This window comes from Elgaria multicarinata, chromosome 4 (assembly GCF_023053635.1).
Source record: "Elgaria multicarinata webbii isolate HBS135686 ecotype San Diego chromosome 4, rElgMul1.1.pri, whole genome shotgun sequence".
Taxonomy (NCBI): Eukaryota; Metazoa; Chordata; class Lepidosauria; order Squamata; family Anguidae; genus Elgaria; species Elgaria multicarinata.
This window is the reverse complement of record NC_086174.1, coordinates 63470297-63488648: the sequence shown is the minus strand read 5'-3', so window position 1 is coordinate 63488648 and position 18352 is coordinate 63470297. Positions and strand designations below refer to the sequence as shown.

The 18352-nt window shown below is 41.9% G+C and overlaps 1 protein-coding gene across 1 annotated transcript; it reads left to right on the top strand.

Annotated features, from left to right (window-relative positions):
* The first annotated feature begins 1223 nt into the window (after positions 1-1223).
* Positions 1224-16820, top strand: LOC134398373 (sulfotransferase 6B1-like). The gene is made up of 7 exons (XM_063125664.1): positions 1224-1425; positions 10271-10407; positions 11151-11240; positions 13260-13386; positions 14178-14272; positions 15264-15420; positions 16690-16820. The coding sequence occupies exons 1-7, from the start codon at positions 1224-1226 to the stop codon at positions 16818-16820; spliced, it is 939 nt and encodes a 312-aa protein (XP_062981734.1).
* Positions 16821-18352: the final 1532 nt, after the last annotated feature.

The window sequence follows — 18352 nt, the reverse complement described above, 5'->3', positions numbered from 1 at the left end:
AGCTAATACCCTGGAAGACAGAAACAAACTTCAAAGTGATCTTGATAGACTGGAATGCTGGGCTGAAACCAACAGGATGAAATTTAATAGGGATAAATGCCAAGTTCTACATTATCTGCCAAGTGTCTGCTTTCAGGTGAGGTGGCCACTTCTGTTCCATTACCAGTGTTGAGGTAAGGTTCATTTTCCATTCTGGTTGGCTTTTCTATGTTGAATAGACCATCTTGTCCTTTGCCTCAGGTAGCAAAATGACCTGGGCTAGCCCAGCACCTTATGTAACCTTCACAAGGTTACATAACCTTCACCTTATGTAACCTTCACCATCCTCTCACAATTCTCAGCGAAGGATTAACAGCACAATGATGTAACAGGGCTCAAATGTTCCTGAAGGAGGAACATGTCTTGGTTTTGTGTATATATGTGTGCGCACCAAAATGCTCCACTCTTTTGTTTTCTTTAGCTACCATTGCATTAGATAATCTTCCCATAACAAACAATGAATAAACGTTGCACTGAACAGCATCTGATAATGTGAACCTTTAGTATCTTCTGCTCAAATGAAGTATGAAAAGAATTATCTTTAAGAAGAGCAAGTGAATTTACACAAACCCAATGAGGCTAGGAAGCTCCTGGGAGTACCACTTGCATCAGAACACAGCATCATTCAGTTCAAATAGGGGATCAACCTGGTGCCTTCACACTGAACAGAAATGGCCACCAGAAGCAGCCCCTAAGCAGGCTGTAGCTAGAAAGAGCAAATGTCGTATGTAGGGTAAACCCCAAATCCTATACATGAATGGTGTCTTTCCCATTCTCTGGCACACACGTTTGTTTCTTCCCTCAGTGATGATGTCCTTGCCTAATGGGAAACTGAACTTTGGAGAATGCACCGCCATGGATATATCCCTTCATGGGGTGGTTGTGCTATTTTTGGGTTATGTATTATGCAAGTGTACCAAGGGGCAATTCAACACTTTATTTTTTTTTAAAGTGTGATCTTTGGAAATCAGATAGGCCTTTCAACGAGGGAAGGTATTAAATTCTTTGTAAAGTTGGTGATCTCATTTTAAATGATTCTGACTGGGAGCTTTTTGAATGGAACCAAATCCCTATATACAGATGGGTAGCCCGGTCAAGTGTCCTTCACCTGACTCACAGGCCTTATTAAAAGGTGGACAATTGCATTCCATCCACAGTGAAGTGAGGGCGAGCAAGGCAGAACAATGTCAAAGTCCAGGAGAAAGTTTATTTCCTTCATAGATAAGGCAATGGCTGATGGTGCACAGCTTCCACCCGAAGAACTCATGTTTTCTTATAAGGGAATTTTGTATCCTGCTACTGTTTGCAGCCCAGACATCTTCAAAGCTCTTGAGTCCTTTGAAGCAAGGAGTGACGATGTGTTCCTTGCAGGATATCCCAAGTCTGGTAAATACCATTTGCTGTTATTAATACAGATTGGGTTAGATCTAGATTTAGTCATACTTAGAGTAGACCCTTTGAAATCAACGCGACTTAGGTCAATCATGATATAACGAACATCCCATTGATTTCAATGGATGTGTTTTAAATATGGCTAAATCTGGAGCCAACTGATCATGTCCAAAACATTTCCAAACAATAGTATGAGAGTATCAGAAAGGAGAGAGGGGGAATACAGTCTTCAATCATGCCTGTCCAGTGGAATGGACACCACAGGTGGAATGGATTGGGGGACGCTTTGGATCAATTTGGTGGCACATGTAGGGGTGTAGCAGTGAGTAGAAGGAGAAGTCTGCTGATGTGATGTTGGATGGAGCACAGAGCTCACCGGTTCCCTCCCTGATACAAGGATTTCAGGACCAAATTTGACATGATGCAGAAGACCTATGATAAGAAAAAATGAATAGCAACTGTTTAGGTGAAGGGCTGGATTGGAGCTTCATCCCATGTACCTGTTCCTTCGATTTATCCCCCACAGCGCTAAGCTGTCGGCATCGTTGTTGTTGCTGCTACTGGGCGGCAGCGATCTTTTGCATACCAGGAAGTGGGTTTAAGGGGGGAAATGTAAAAAAATCATAAAAAATCAACGGATGATCTAATCTGATTCAAATTTGGTATTAAATTTAAATCAAATTTGGTATTAAATTTGGTATTAAAGCTCTCCTTAATATCTATTACTGTACCAATTTTGATGTCTATATCTTTAAAGCTTATGCAGATGTAAGCATTTGTTTATTTTTTCTTTAAAATCCTGTTCCTGTGCCCCAGTGGCCGCTCGGAATATATGCTCGAAATCTGGTAGCTAAATATTGCACTTCTTTTGGCTTTATAGCACAATTAAAGCAGGATGCATGGGAGTACTTCACAGTCAAAGCATATTATAAGGTGGAAAACTTCTGAGTCCTTTGCATGCAATTCGCAGTGATTGCACAGTATAACCCTGGTGTGATAAAACTGATGGACTGGACGGGATTTGCAGTTCTGCTGGAGGTACTTTAACCTCTTTCCCCACACTATTTTACCAATTAAAATTGTCCTCCTCAAACTGCAGAATGCCTACTTACTTCCATACTGGACAATACCTATAACCTTCCCCCCACATGGGGATGGGAAGAGGAAAATGGCATTAGGGAAGGATGATTCCCCCCTCCCCCAGCACCACAGTCCCAGTGTGAACTCTGCCATGGGTGCTAGTAATTTTTTTTTAAAAAAAAAAGAATACAGGAAATTATCACAGAGCACTTGCATCCTATCATGTTTGGCTCTCAGATAAAGTCCTTTGCCTGAGACTTCTGAGGGGCTGCCAGTCAGAGGACACTATGTTCACTATGTTCATATACTCTGTTCAGAATCATAGAATCATAGAATAGCAGAGTTGGAAGGGGCCTACAAGGCCATCGAGTCCAACCCCCTGATCAATGCAGGAATCCACCCTAAAGCATCCCTGACAGATGCTTCCTCCAAGTGGCTCCTCTGAGGGAGGCTCGGAGGGTAGCCACAAGGGAGAAGGCCTTCTCGGTTGTGGCCCCCCAAGTATAGAATGATCTCCCCACTGAGGCTCACCGTTATTATCTTTTTGGCAGCTGGTTAAAAGTGTCCTCTGGGCATGCATGTGTGCTGTCTGTTTACATATTCTTATGTAAATAGCTTTACATTTTGTATAACGTATTTTAATGGTTTTTAATCTTTGTGAAAACCACCCAGAGATTCATCTATAGGGAGGTACAGAAATGTAAGAAATTAAATGAAAGGAGAGGTGAGGCGGCAATACTAGGCCAAGTGGAGCAATCAAGATAAAACAAAAAACCTTGCCTCAAAAAAGTAATAGAAAGGCTAGGTGGAAAAATAGCAATGAGTACTGTGGGACAGTTTATTTTGCATTCATATGCTAAGCACTATGGATGTCCTATTGTGAAACGTGATGTGATCTTCATGGGTAAAATGTACTGTGTTAGGTTTCTTAGTCCCACAACATTTTGTCAGGAAAATGTTGAACATCTGCCCATAAATACATCTCAATTACATCTTACATGACTGCTGTCTAGCAGTATGATATCTAGGCTGCAGTCAGCCTTTTCTAAATGTCTGAGAACTGTGGGATCAGTAATGGGTCATGACACTCATCCTAAAACTTATCCTGTATTATAAAGCTTGACAAGAATTTTTTTAAAAAAACCTGTTCTGCTAGCAACATTACATGTAAAAAAGCCTCTAAAGGAATAAGAAATAAAAAAATCCATCAGGCAGAGTGTGGGTTGATTTGATATTGTGCTTTGCCTTTTGGAAGAGGAAGGGGTATGTGGAATTGTAATGAAAAAGAAGGGAGAGTTATTGCAGCTTACTGATGTAATCAGGAGTGGCATTACCCATATTTCTATTCCTTTAGGTATGTCTGGTTTGTATGTCTAGAGGGTATGGCATGTTGGACTGAGTGGGAGTGGCTTGTGATGCTGTGGAAAGGGGGGAGGAGTATACATATGTGGGAGCTTAGTGGTCTGAGGGGTTCAGTGGGTGATTGGATTTGGAGGATAGATGTGTTTAGCTTAGGGTGACCATATGAAAAGGAGGACAGGGCTCCTGTATCTTTAACAGCTGTATTGAAAAGGGAATTTCAGCAGGTGTCATTTGTATATATGAAGTAGGGATGTGCTCCGCTTCTAATCGGACCGGCGAATTAGAAGCAGAGCGGGGGGCTTCGTCTGCCCTTAAGGCGGAGGCGAAGAGGATTGGGGAGCCGGCGGAGCGTGGCGAAGAGGATCGAGGTGAAGGCGGATCCTTTGCCTCGATCCGGAGCTCAGCCGGAAAGGTAAGTGGGGTTTACCGGGCCCTGCCGCTGTCGCTGTCGCCCATGCTGCGACAGCGGCAGGGCCCGGTAACCCCCCCGCCCTCCTCTCCCTTACCCTGCGGACCAGACTTCCTGGTTGAACCGTGGGCTCAATTGAAGACGCCGACGGACCGCAGACGGAGGCAGGTAAGGCCCCCCTCTCCCCTGGTCCCTTACCGGGCTCTGCCACCGTCGCCGCATGGGCGGCGATGGCGGCAGGGCCCGGTAAACCTCCCGCCCTCCTCTCCTGGCCTTACCTGGCACCACTCCCCTCCACTGCGGAGCTCTGATTCGGAGCCGGAGCTCTGTGGCGAAGAGGAGCGGAGTATGGGCGGAGTGGCGCGGAGCGGAGCGAAGCGGGCCGACCCGAAATTTTCAGATCGGCCCGCGGGGCGGAGCGGGGGGGTCCGTGCACACCCCTAATATGAAGAACCTGGTGAAATTTCCTCTTCATCACAACAGTTAAAGCTGCAGGTGCCCTGCCCTCTTTTAAATCTGGTCACTCTAGTATCGCTCAACCACTTTAACTGTTGTGATGTAGAGGGAATTTCACCAGGTTCTCCATATATACAAATGACACCTGCTGAAATTCCCTTTTCTATGCAACTGTTAAAGATACAGAAGCCCTGTCCTCCTTTTCATATGGTCACCCTAGTTTAGCTGTGTGATTTCTTGGCAGGAGTTGTGTGAGGATTGAGTAAAAATAAGATCATAGGGACTAAGGATTGTTATTATTAGATTTGTTACTACCAGTATTCTTAAGAATAGGCAGGATTTGAATAGAATTTGAAGGAACTAAGAACTGTAAACAACAATAAACTTTTTTTTTATTTTGTTCCCATAAAACCACGTGTCAGTTTGGCTGTGTCTCCTGCTCTATTAGTTCATAAATAAACACATTACATTAAACCTTCAGCCTACTATATTCACAGAAAAGCCTTTTCCAAATCTCCTTACCTTTCCCCTCTGCTACAAGGGAAAGGTTATACTTTTCTTTTTACCCCTTACTCGGGTATTTAAGTGGTGGTTCTTATCTTGAGGGAGGTGTGCGCGTCAAAGCCTTGTGTGTGAGGTGGCGTCGTCGCATCAGGCCTTCTAATTTGTAAGAGTACTCTTTAATTTCCCCCCTCCCCTAAATCTTGAGCCACTTGATTAGATTTGAAGTGGACAGTTTCAGACTCTTCAAGGTCAACATGCTGTTGGTTGAAATGAGCTGGAAATTGACAAGCTACCAAAGGTATGGGGAACGAACTGCAGCATCCTGGTTTTCCATAGCTGCTTGGGCAATATGGAGAAACATTCAGCATTTAAGGATTTCCAGTGACTGTCTGTATAAATCGCTGAATGATTATTCAGAGAATCACTACAATAAATTATTTCATAGATATTTATTTACAGGGCAACATGCCTGTGAGCAGTACTTCATTACTGTGCATAATGACTATGGGCTTTTCTATATGAGGCTGGTAATTTGCTGCATCTACGTTTAGGTTCGTTAAAGAACAGAGATTTGAGCTTTACATGAGGACCATTTCCTTCCTGCTTTTCCACTACAAAACTTCTAGGTGGCACTATGGTACAGCGGAATAGCACAAATAAACAAGTGGTGTTTTCTTTCACAAGTACACAAGTAGTGCTTTATTTCCACCATCACAAATAACACTTCATTTTCTTTGCTCTAAAAAAATAGCTGAAGTGCTGGGTTGTTGTTTTTTAGGATATTTTTAACAATGTATATTATGTTTTAATTCAGTTTTATGTATTTTATCGGTTGTTGTTGTTCCCTGCCTCGGGTAAGAAATAAATTTATTATTATTATTATTATTATTATTATTATTATTAGCAAAACTGAAGAGTCACGTTGTCATCTAAAAAACCCATAAGCAACCATTAGTAAGGAATTATGAACACAGAATAAATGCCTCATGTAGAAAAGCTTTATATTCTTAGTAATGTTATTGGACGGATTATATAACAAAATTTCCTATGAGGAAAGGACACACATCTTGAAATTATTCCTGCTGGACAAGAATGTTGGGATTGCTACTGAATCTCCTTTTACTTGTAGAATAAAATGGTACACCAGCATATTGGATTAATGCTGGCATAAAGCATTTACCATTGGGCTAGTGGAGCACTATGCTAGCATAGACAGAGGAATACCACCAGCACAAGGTGGGAATCTACACTGGTGTTATTCTAGCATTTTGAATGGGTTACTGTGACGCACAGCATCATGTGACCCTGGGTCTCCAACGTTGTAAATGAGTTCTACTTACCGGTTCTATTTCTTAGTTCAAGCGTGGCTACAGATTCATGTGCCTCGTCCTACCAGTAATTCTCCTCTCCGTTTCTCAGAGCTGCTGGGTTTGCTCCGCCCACTTCCTGTTCTCCTTCCTTCGCCCCGTTTGCTATCTTATCTGCTACAGCAGATAAATCACACCAGCCTTATACTGTGCAATCACTGACAATTGCATGCAAAGGACTCAGAAGTTTTCCACCTTAGAATCTGCTTTTATTGTGAAGTACTCCCATGCATCCTGCCTTAAAATTTGAATCAAATTGGGTCATCGGTTGATTGTTTATGGTTTTTTTTAACATTTCCCCCCTCTTTGCAAAGGAGCTGAGGAGTGCTCAAAGGATTGCTGTAGCTCCGTGCAGGAAAATTAACAAGGGTCTCTTGCTCCCAGTCCAAAACACATGACCAGCGGGGTTTAAATAGGGCTGCTGCTAAAACTTTTCAATTTGGTCTCCCATCCCAACCCTGACCAAACCCAACCCTGGTTAGCTTCAGCAAAGTGGCTAGCTATTATGCACTCAGGCTATTCCCTCAGACCTGCATTAAGATGTTTTGGGAAGGGGTTTGTGTGTGCTTAAGACTATTGCTCTGCTCTGCTGGCTAGGAATGAGGCAGGCAGTGGGCGGAGCAAACCCAGCAGCTCAGAGCAACCCAGAACAACGGAAAGGATTTAACAATGTGCCCTGCAGTAACGTTACAGCTAAACGTACGTCACGCTAGTATGCCTCGTGATTCAGAGAACTGGTACAGAGAACCACGTTAGAAAGGGACACTAGCAACGTTATAAGACTAGTGTAGATTGGCCCAAGGAGCAAAAATGGGCAGATCTGCGTTCAGGGCATGAGAAATGGCTGCCAGAAGCAGCCCCTAAGCAGTCTCCAGCTAGAAAGAGCAAATGTTGCTCCCTCAAGACCAATATGTAGGGTAAACCCCAAATCCCACACAAAGGAATGGTGTCTTTCCCATTCTCTCGCATGCACATTTGTTTCTTCCCTCAGTGATGATGTCCTTGCATAATGGGAAACTGAACTTTGGAGAATGCACCACCATGGGTATATCCCTTCATGGGGTGGTTGTGTTATTTTCAGGACATGTACTATTTATTTTATTTATTTATTTTATTTTATTTATTACATTTTTTATACTGCCCAATAGCCGAAGCTTTCTGGGCGGTTCACAAAAAATAAAACCATAATAAAACAACCAGCAGGTTAAAAGCACAGATACAAAATACAGTATAAAAAGCACAACCAGGATAAAACCTGGTTTATTATGCAAATATACTAAGGGCCAATTCAACAGCACTTTATTTTTACTTTTTGAAAGTGTGACTTTTGGAAATCAGATAGGCCTTTCAATGAGGGAAGGTATTAAATTCTTTGTAAAGTTTGTGATCCCATTTTAAATGATTCTGACTGGGAGCTTTTTGAATGGAACCAAATCCCTATATACAGATGGGTAGCCTGGTCAAGTGTCCTTCACCTGACTCACAGGCCTTATTAAAAGGTGAGCCACCAAAACAAAAGGAAACCCCAAGTTGCAAGTGAAAAAAGCCAAAGGCAGGGGGTGGAACCGGAGATGTGTCTTAGAAAATATTTATTTGTTTCCATCCCTTGCCTTTGGCTTTTTTCCACTTGCTTATTAAAAGGTGGACAATTGCGTTCTATCCACAGTGAAGTGAGGGTGAGCAGGGTAGAACAATGTTGAAGTCCAGGAGAAAGTTTATTTCCTTTGTAGATAAGGCAATGGCTGATGGTGCACAGCTTCTACCTGAAGAACTCATGTTTTCTTACAAGGGAATTTTGTATCCTGCTGCTGTTTGCAGCCCAGACATCTTCAAAGCTCTTGAGTCCTTTGAAGCAAGGAGTGACGATGTGTTCCTTGCAGGATATCTCAAGTCGGGTAAATACCATTTGTTGTTATTAATACAGATTGGGTTAGATCTAGGTTTAGTCATACTTAGAGTAGACCCACTGAATTCAGTGGGACTTCAATTATGATATAATATACATCCCATTGATTTCAATGGATCTGTTTTAAATATGGCTAAATCTAGACCCAACTGTGTCCAAAACATTTCCAAACAATAGTATGAGAGTATCATAAAGGAGAGAGGGAACATACAAAGCTTCATCCCCTGTACCTGCTTCCCTCGGATTATCGCCGTAGCGCTAAGCTTTTGCGGTTGTTGTTTTTGCTACCAGGAGGCAGCGATCCTTTGCAAACCTGGAAGTGAATTTAAGGAGGGAAATGTAAAAAATCACAAAAAATCACGAATGACCCAATTCAATTCAAATTTGGTATGCTTAAAGCTCTCCCTAATATCTATTACTGTGCCAAATGCTCCAAGCATTTTGGTTTCTTTGTCTTTAAAGCTTATGCAGATGTAAGCATTTCTTTAAAATCCTGCTCCTGTGCCCCAGCGGCGGCTCGGAAGATACGCTCAAAAAGTAGGGGCTAAATATAGTGAATCTTTTTGCTTTATTGCACAATTAAGGTAGGATGCATGGGAGTACTTCACAATCAAAGCAGATTATAAGGTGGAAAACTTCTGAGTCCTTTGCGTGGAATTCGCAGTGATTTCACAGTATAACGCTGGTGTGATAAAGCTCACAGTCTCCAATCATTCCTGTCCACCAGTGGAATGAACACCACGGGTGGAATGGATTGGGGAACCCTCTGGATCAATTTGGTGGCATATGTAGGGGTGTAGCAGCGAGGAGAAGGAGGGGAAATCTGCTCATGTGATGTTGGATGGAGCACAGAGCTCGGTTCCCTCCCTGATACTTACAAGGATTTCAGGGCCAAATTTGACATGATGCAGAAGACCTATGATAAGAAAAAATGAATAGCAACTGTTTAGGCAAAGGGCTGGACTGGACTGGATGGGGATTGCAATTCTGCTGGAGGCTCCTCTGAGGGAGGCTCACAGGGAGAAGGCCTTCTCAGTTGTGGTCCCCCAAGTATGGAATGATCTCCCCGCTGTGGCTCACCTGATGCCAACGTTATTATGCTTTTGGCGCCGAATTAAGAGTGTCCTCTTCTCTCAGCATGCATGTTGGCTGTGTATGTGTTGTCTGTTTACATGTTTTTATGTAAATGGTTTTACATTTTGTACAATGTATTTTAATGGGTTTTAATCTTTGTGAAAACCACTCAGAGAGTTTCACCTATGGGGCGGTATAGAAATGTAAGAAATTAAGAATAAAAACAACAATTTAAATAAATATGATATAACAGCAGCACATCACAGAAATATGCTCCAAGCACAGTCAGTATAAAAACTTGTAACAGCTCAAAAGGATTTAAAAGCCTGAGAAAATAAAGAGGGCTTTGGCCAGTGCCAAAATGATAAGGAAAGGAGACAGGTGACCCTCTCTGGGCAGAGCATTCCACAAACCATGGTCCCACCACTGAAAAGGCTGTGTCCCTCATCAAAAGCATTTCAGGATTTTGTAGTGTTAGTTGCCAGAAGTCATAAAGGTTTGGAACAAAATGTGATAATGATGACTTTTTATACCAGAGATAGTTCATTAATACTTACAGTTTTCCGATCATTATAACTCTTTGATCAAAAAGTCATACATTCTCTCTCTCTCTCTCTCTCTCTCTCTCTCTCTCTCTCTCTCTCTCTCTCTCTCTCTCTCCCCCCCCCCCAACTTTATCAGGTACAAATTGGGTTGGTCAAATCTTAACAGATTTGGTAACATCATCTGCAAAGTATAATGAAGACACAAATAGTCTGGACGATGAGGAACTGGAAGAATTTCCGTATCTTGAAGTTGGAGATACTGAGAAATATCAGGTTTATTTGTTTATTTGTTTTTAATTTACATGGGCACTATCCAAAGGGACCACAGAAAACCTGTTGTGTCAGCTTACGCTATTGGTGTTGTGCTAGCTATCACTTATGCCGGCAATATGTCAATTGCATAAGCGCAGCAGCCCTGTTGGGTTACACCTGTATGGCCTTGCATACAGGCTGGGTGAGAGGGAATGGCACCAATGGAAGTTGGAGAGAAAGGAAAGACGGGCTCTGGTGCCGTGGTTGATATGGAATGAAAGTTTTATTGTTTCCGAATAAATTTAGAAACAATAAAACGTTCATTCCACATCAACTACAGCACCAGAGCCTATCTTTCCTTTCTCTCCAACTGGCCTTGCATACAGGTCATACAGGCCTTGCAAACAAAACAAAGTGAAGACTCATTTTTTCCAGTCTGCATTTAGTAGTTAAAACGTAATTAGAGCTTCTCTCTCTCTCTCTCCAGCTGAAACTACAATGTTCAAGTTTTAGTAATATTGCAAACTGTTTGTGAGGGCAGTGCACTCTGAAAGGCAGGTTAAAATGTATTAAATGAATAAGTAAATCCTATACATACTTAGCTGGGAATAGGTCCCACTGAATTCTGAGTCTTCCTTCTGAGTGGATATGCACATGACTTTTCAAATCTGTGCTTGGCTTTTTATTTGAAATACTGAAGTTTCATTGAGTTGTGAACTTCTTTTCTCCTTTTCTCCCTCTCCCTCCCATTCAATATATCAAAGAGGATGGCAAAGCTACCTTCTAGAAGAGTTATACTTACTCACCTTCTTCCTCAGAATCTCCCTGCATCTGTGTTCAAGAACAAAGCCAAGGTGAGTGAGTCCTAGAACCTTGGAGTACTTCAACAGATTTACTAACCGCTTTAGTGGTTCACTGCCCAGTTTCAGTGGCAAAATAACTATATATGTAAAATTTGAATGTATTGTCATATAATAGGCTTTGCTTGTACCCATGTTTTTTGCTTGTTTTTTTCTGCTAGAAAGAGTAGCTTCAGATAATACTTTGATACAGAAGAAATACGGATATTGCTGCCATACACTTTCTGTTCCCCTACTTTTTTTCCCTCATCTGAAACAGAAAGTCCGCCTGTCTTTTCTTTACATCAAGGGTGTTGAATATCTGTTAGCCCGAGAACCAACTTCAGGTTCAAAGAAGCCCTCTGTGAGGTGCGGATTTGAAGGCAAAGCGAGTTGAGCCAGAAATATTAGCTCTTACTCCAGTAACTAAGCTGTTGGAGAGACATTTTATCCTGTTAGAATGGGGTGGGGGGGATGCAAACACAATGATAAGCAAATGGGGAAAAGGGTTTGGGCTAAGGCAGGGAAAAGGAAAGGGAGCATGGCCATCTTGGGAAGCCCAGAGACCATAGTGGAAACTCCAGAGGCCATATCTTAAAAAAGAAAAAAAAAGATGTAGCTGCTAGATACAGATTTGAAGTAACATCTGTTTTGGCCCTAAGCTAGGGTGACCATATGAAAAGGAGGACAGGGCTCCTGTATCTTTAACAGTAATGTAGGAAAGGGAATTTCAGCAGGTTTCAATTGAAGTGGGTGAAATTCCCTCTTCATCACAACAGTTAAAGCTACACTAGCTATAGTAGAGTGACCAGATACAAAAGAGAGCAGGGCTTCTGCAGGTTTAACTGTTGTGATGAAGAGGGAATTTCATCCTCTTCAATTGACACCTGCTGAAATTCCCTTTTCTACATTACTGTTAAAGATACGGGAGCCCTGTCCTCCTTTTCATATGGTCACCCTACCTAAGCTGTACTCTGTATGTGCATATGGAGCTTCAATGGATACAGCAGCCTTCTTAATTGGGAGCTCCATCTTTATCTCTAAATTGGAACTTTGGGCTGCTCTACACGAAGCTAAAATCCCACACACTTACCAGGGCTTCTGCTTCTGAATTCCTTGCAGGATTAAGATTGACTCCTTTACACATGTTCTTTCTGGATACGTTAAATATGTTTTATTATATAGCCACTAGATGATGTTGTGGTATAGCTGAGATATAGCGGGATTCTGGAAATTCATCAGCTGTTGGAGCGCTTCAAAGGGTGATAAAAATTCTTATCACATTTTCTCCATTGAGAATAAACCCTCTATAATGGCCAGAAAGCACTGGAGAGACCCTGGAGCTTGATGACGTTGTGTAAAGGACCTTCAAAAATATATGAGTGACAAATCACAAGCACACAATAAAAGCTTCATGTAGAGAAACCCTTCATTGCCTGCAAAGAACCATTGTATTAGGACAACTGAATATTGGAAGCTTTTAGATGTTCCATTTTTCAGTTCAAAAATTATTCCACAAGGTATCAACTGGCAACACTCAACCAATTTACTTACAGATACAGAACTGTGAAAACTCAAACTCCAAAATTGGCTTTGGTTTTCTCTGGCCTGTTGCCATGTCAGACTTGGATATTACCAATTCACACCACTGCAGTCATCTGTAGCTGATGTGGGTACTCTGGTGCATACGGAAATAGTCTGCCTGTAAAAATCACTTCAATAGAGGGTGGAAGTGAACACAGAAGGGGATAAGAAGCATGAAGGGGTTTCTCTTCCCTTGAAAAGAATGGAGTCATCTGCAAGTGTGACCTTGTAAGAGAAACTTTCAATGGCAGCTGAGTGGCGGAGGAGAATCTCCCCCTTTGCACTTGTAGCTGTTTCTAAGGGTGTGAAAGGGATGATCCACAGCATCCTATGGTGCCCCTGACACTGTTCAGGGACCATAGGATTCCTCTCTTAATCAAGTTATCCTGATTAGAACAGATTTGATAACATCAGCTCTAGAAACATTATAAATATACTATTTGCTTACAGATCCTACTATTAATAAGAAATCCAAAAGATGTGGCTACATCTTTCTACCATTTCAGCAATGACTTGTCTCCTCTTCCCTCTTACAAAACCTGGGATGAGTTCTTCAGTGCTTTTATGAGTGGAGAAAGTAAGTATCCTTATTTTCTAGTGGAAGACTTTGGGCTTAATTGATAGACTCCTGTGTACAACAACAACAACACTGTAAGGATCTTTCCAGGTGAGGCTTTCAATGTGTAATTGCCCATCCTTATTTACAAAATGTTAGGAAGGGCTGAAGACATCATCGTCACCCACTTGTAATCCTCCCGTGCTTCTTCACCACTTCTTCCATCTTTTTTCTTTCCATGGAAAATCCATTAAGGAAGAGGAGATGGAATATCTTCACAATGCTTTCTGATTGGTAGTGGTAGTTTCCCCATCCCGAGATGGGTTAATTTGGGCCAATTTAGCAGCTTGATCAGCAGAACTTAGTGAAGGCATCTCCATTCCTATTTTGTTGATAACATATATAGCTGGAATTCAGGATCTTAGGCCTGGGGGACAAATCCTGGGGTCTTAGTCTGGCCTTCCAGGGTTCTGAGAAGATGGCTACATCCACCAAAGGCCATCTCTTTCCTACCAGGGCCATCAGTTAGGAATGGTCAAGCTTGTAAAAGTTCAATACTTTGAAGGTTGTCTGGACAGAGGGAAAACCCATTTGTTCTTGGTTGCAATTTACATTCTGCCTCTGAGTAATCATGAATTGAAGAAAACGATGTGTGAGGAAGGGAGGAGAGGATTGAATGACTAAGGCCTCAAGAAGTACACAAACCTCTGCCTAGAAAACCCAACTACGTCCAGGACACAAACGAATATTCAGATCAACAATGCTTCTTCCTTTTATAGCCGCCTTATTTATTTTTTTACATTTTCTTACAGTGCCCTGGGGCTCTTATTTCGACTATGTTTTTGAATGGAACAAACATGTTGATGACAGAAATGTCATGACTATCACTTATGAGGCGTTGAAGGAGGTGAGTGTAAGGCTATGTGAAGGATGGCTTGCACTTTGTGCAAGATGAATATCCACTGAATTCTGGTGATGAGAATATAAATATTGAGGAACATATTGGCTGATGGGCTACCCAATTGGGCTACTCATAGCAGTCTAAAGATTTTATTTATTCACTTATTTGTGCTATTTATATCGCTAAATATAATAAAATCCATTATGTGGTTCACATAAAGACTTGCACTGTTTTCCTTCTTTAGAAAGATCTGTGTAGGATAGGGAAATAATGACACTCTCAATGGGACCAAATGATCGGAAAAGTTTATAGTGTGTGCTGAATACAGGAGCCTTCCTTCCTGCCTGCCTGCCTTCCTGCCTGCCTTCTTTCCTTCCTTCCCCACTTCCTTCCACAAGTGCCACCTCTGACACCCTAATTTTATGGATCACAGCAACTGATATTTAATACTATCTCCGGACAATGTTGATTGGTTCTGTCCAATAGAATCAACTTTCACTGGCCCCTTTTTTGCAGATCTTTAGGAAAGCAGATCCTTGGCCACTCCAGACTGTCCTGTTTTCCACTCTACTGTTGGCAGGCATTGGAGAGCTCTGCAGGTGTGCTTCCAAGATGATAACATCATATGGGAAAAAATCCTCCCCAGTTATCTGCTTGTTTGTTTGTTGTTTATGAGTGTGTGTTTTTTTAAAAAAAAAAATGTTTTGTTTTTGTTTTGTTCTCTTTTCTTTGTTTGTATACTTCCCTCCACTGTCTGCCTTTATACTTTCCTGGGTATACAAAACATATGAACTGGAATACAGTCAACTCTACATAAATATTGCTATGAAGCCTTGATAAATACCATTGGCATTGTTTGATATGGAAGAAGTCTGTAAACTGTTGATCCAACTCATAGCATTAAATTGTTGTTACATTATTGGTGGTCGTATTTTGAAAAATAATAATCAATAATTAATTAACTGTGACCTTGCATATTTTACTTTCCCAATTTCAGAACAGGGCTTTGGGAGTGAAACAGATAAGTGAGTTCTTTGAGTTGCACTTAAGTGAGGAAGACATTCAAGGGGTTGTTGACAGAAGCAGTTTCCAGGCTATGAAAGAAAACTCTGAAAAAACCCACGGCACATTTGGCAATGTTCTTTTCCGCAAAGGTAAAGTTCCAAAGATGACATTAATTTCCCACGAGATTTTAAAAATAGGTGCCACTGTATTATGGCTGCTTTCAGCTTTGGACAACTTCCATGATTATTCCTTCCCTTCTCTAAAAATGTGTTTTTGTCAGATTGCTTTGTGTATATGGCCACCACCTGGATCCATGAATTCAGCCACCAGTTTGTATCCATAATGTTATAACTCATAGATCTAACTTGATGAGTAAGGTTCAAACAAACCAGTTGTACAGCTGTTTAGATATCCATCTTAATTCATAGAACTAAGGCATGCTGCTATGCTCAGGGGGATCTTGAGCAAGTGCCGGCATATTTCTTGGTGTATGTGGGTATGCTACCTCTACTGAAATTACTAGGACAGACCTCTGTGGTGTGAGGGCTCCGATACACTAGGCATGGGGAAGAAATTAATTCAGTTCACGCTGCAATGTGAACTTACAAAATTTCACAATTTCGAACTCAGACATGAGCCAAAACACAGCTATCCTTTAAAATACACGCTTCTCAAAATTTTACACTGGAGTTCTCTCTCTCTCTATGCATACTTTAGGGGAAAATGCATACAAAATGCATATATTAGTGAAAATAACATTGAAATGCATTATATTGGGGACATTGCTTGCAAAAGAATTTGTAGGTTAAGCAAAAGTGCATAATTAGGAGAAATGTGCACAAAATGTGTACGAATGTTTGTGTGATCTTAAACAAAAAAATTTCAAGGTGTGGGATGCACTGCATTTAAGATTAGAAAAATGAAAAAAAAACTGAAAAGAAGTAAAGATTGACATATCCATTGCATCCAGAACTGTTGTTTCATCAGGGGACTCTCCAGAGCAGATTTGAAAGGCAGGCATAGGCATATGGAGGCTGGCAAAAGGAGAAAAAAGGAAGGGAAGTCCAATTTTACAAGTGTTTTGGATTTTGGATTCAATCCCTGTGTATGGATCATGGGGTGCAAGGAAATGATTCCACTGGTCCCACTTCCTTTTTCAAACCAGGCTCTGATTCGTGGACCTCAGCATTTTAGTAAAATAATAATAATTAAATAAATAGATTCCACAAGTACAAAGCTTGCCTGTGTGTGCAGTAGAATTTGCACATTTTATCAAAATGTATTACTTGGGATTATTATGGATAGTAATTATTGCTTGGGATTATTATGGATATTATGGAGAGCTCCGGCTATTGGGCGGTATAGAAATGTAATAAATAAATAAATAAATAAATAACATCTATATATTCTCTGCTCAGGTGGGGTTAGTGACTGGAAGAACCTCTTCATTGAAGATCACAACCAGAAAATGGACATGACCTTTGAAGAACGTTTAGGTGGGACAAAACTGGGAGAGATGTTAAAATATGGCAAATACTGCAAGGCTTGAAGGCTATAACAGAACTGCTGAAGCACGAGGTCCCTAGAATACAATCTCTCCATTGCTTTAACATATATCTGAAATAGGCAGCCCAAACCATAAACCAGTGTCGGCGGAACATGTGGAATTATGCCACAGCAGCAGAAATATAGCTTCATGAATCAGGGGTGAAGACAGACATAATGCAAAAAGGATTCCTCCCAGCTTGGCAATTGAAGTGCCAGGTATGCTGTCTCAGCCATCAGTCCTGCCCCTCCCACTTGCTTCAGGTTGCCTGTGTGGTGTTTTTTGTTTTAGTTTTCCATGCATGTTTATCCATACTGATTAATTACCTTATTAATAAAAGTTAATTCTTTAAAAAAAAATCCAAAGCAGCTTAGTGTGTGTACAGTTTTCTTGAAAACATCACAGCTGTTGGCCAATCAATGCTGTGTTCAACCAGCTTCTGTGGCACATTTTCAGAACTCTATCCCTGAACTCAATGTTGGAAAAGAAAGGGGCATTTAGATTCAGGCTGGGCACCAGCATCAACTATCCTCAGGTGGGTCCAGGGTAGTGGCAGGGCCTACTACCACTGATACCTGCCTATGCACAGGAGCTGGTGGGCCCCTTTAAGAACGTTTCTTCTCGCCACCCAGGACTGAGAGGAGTACTAGACAACTGCAATGAGAAAGCTGACATTTGAAATACCCAATGCACCATGTTGATGTAGCTTCGCTCTGGAGCAATAGTACATCTGGGGTGTTGTGGAGGAATTAAAATGGTGGCACACTTGCCTGCTACGGCTGCCCAACAGTCCTCTCAGCTACTGCTTTTGCCACCACCACTGCTCAACCCAACACCGGGAAACACACCAGTGCCCACCAACACTGAGGGGAGAGCACAAAGGCACTTTACCCAGCGTCCCTCAAACTTGGTGCTCTTCAGACTTAACATGATGAGGGACGTTCCAAGGTAACACCACTGATCTGAAAATGAGAGTTGTTTTTTTTAAAAAAAACAAACACTAAAATTAGCTTTTGGTTTGTATTTCTTAATTTGCTGCTTTCCTGGGATGCTCAAGACATTGTCATGTCCCCTCACCCACCACCACCAGACCAACCCTCTTTGGGTGAGAATTTGGAGCCTCGTGAGCAAGATGTCCCCTCAGAGGACCCCATGGTGTACCAAGAAGGTCCTGAACCCTTGGGAGAGAGGGCTGCAGGTCTTCCTCCTAGAGAGGTGGAAAGCTCTGCTCCTGAGTCAGAGAGGGGTGCTGAGCCGCCACCTAGCCCCTGTGAACACTGTCACTTAAAGGTATAGGCTAAGGCCATGGCCAGGTGAAGGAACATTCACATACAGAAAAAGATTCCTTGGGAGTAAAGGCCTCCTCATGAGCAAGGGCCTCCCCATAAGTAGAGCTTCTGCCAGAGGCCCTGTAAAGATCTGCAGCTGAGCCCTGCAGGTGTGGCTCTGGGAGTTAAGGTTACATATGCCTAGTCTAGCCATTGCTGGAATAATGCAGGTCTTAGGCACTCTGTATCCCAGCTGCCTTGCTCCAG

Excerpts from the sequence above, each read along its gene's own strand:
- LOC134398373 (XM_063125664.1), top strand. The coding sequence starts at position 1,224 with ATGTCAAAGTCCAGGAGAAAGTTTATTTCCTTCATAGATAAGGCAATG. Across the intron at positions 11,241-13,259 it reads TGTTCAAGAACAAAGCCAAG|ATCCTACTATTAATAAGAAA; the intron begins GTGAGTGAGTCC and ends ATTTGCTTACAG. Across the intron at positions 15,421-16,689 it reads CAATGTTCTTTTCCGCAAAG|GTGGGGTTAGTGACTGGAAG; the intron begins GTAAAGTTCCAA and ends TTCTCTGCTCAG.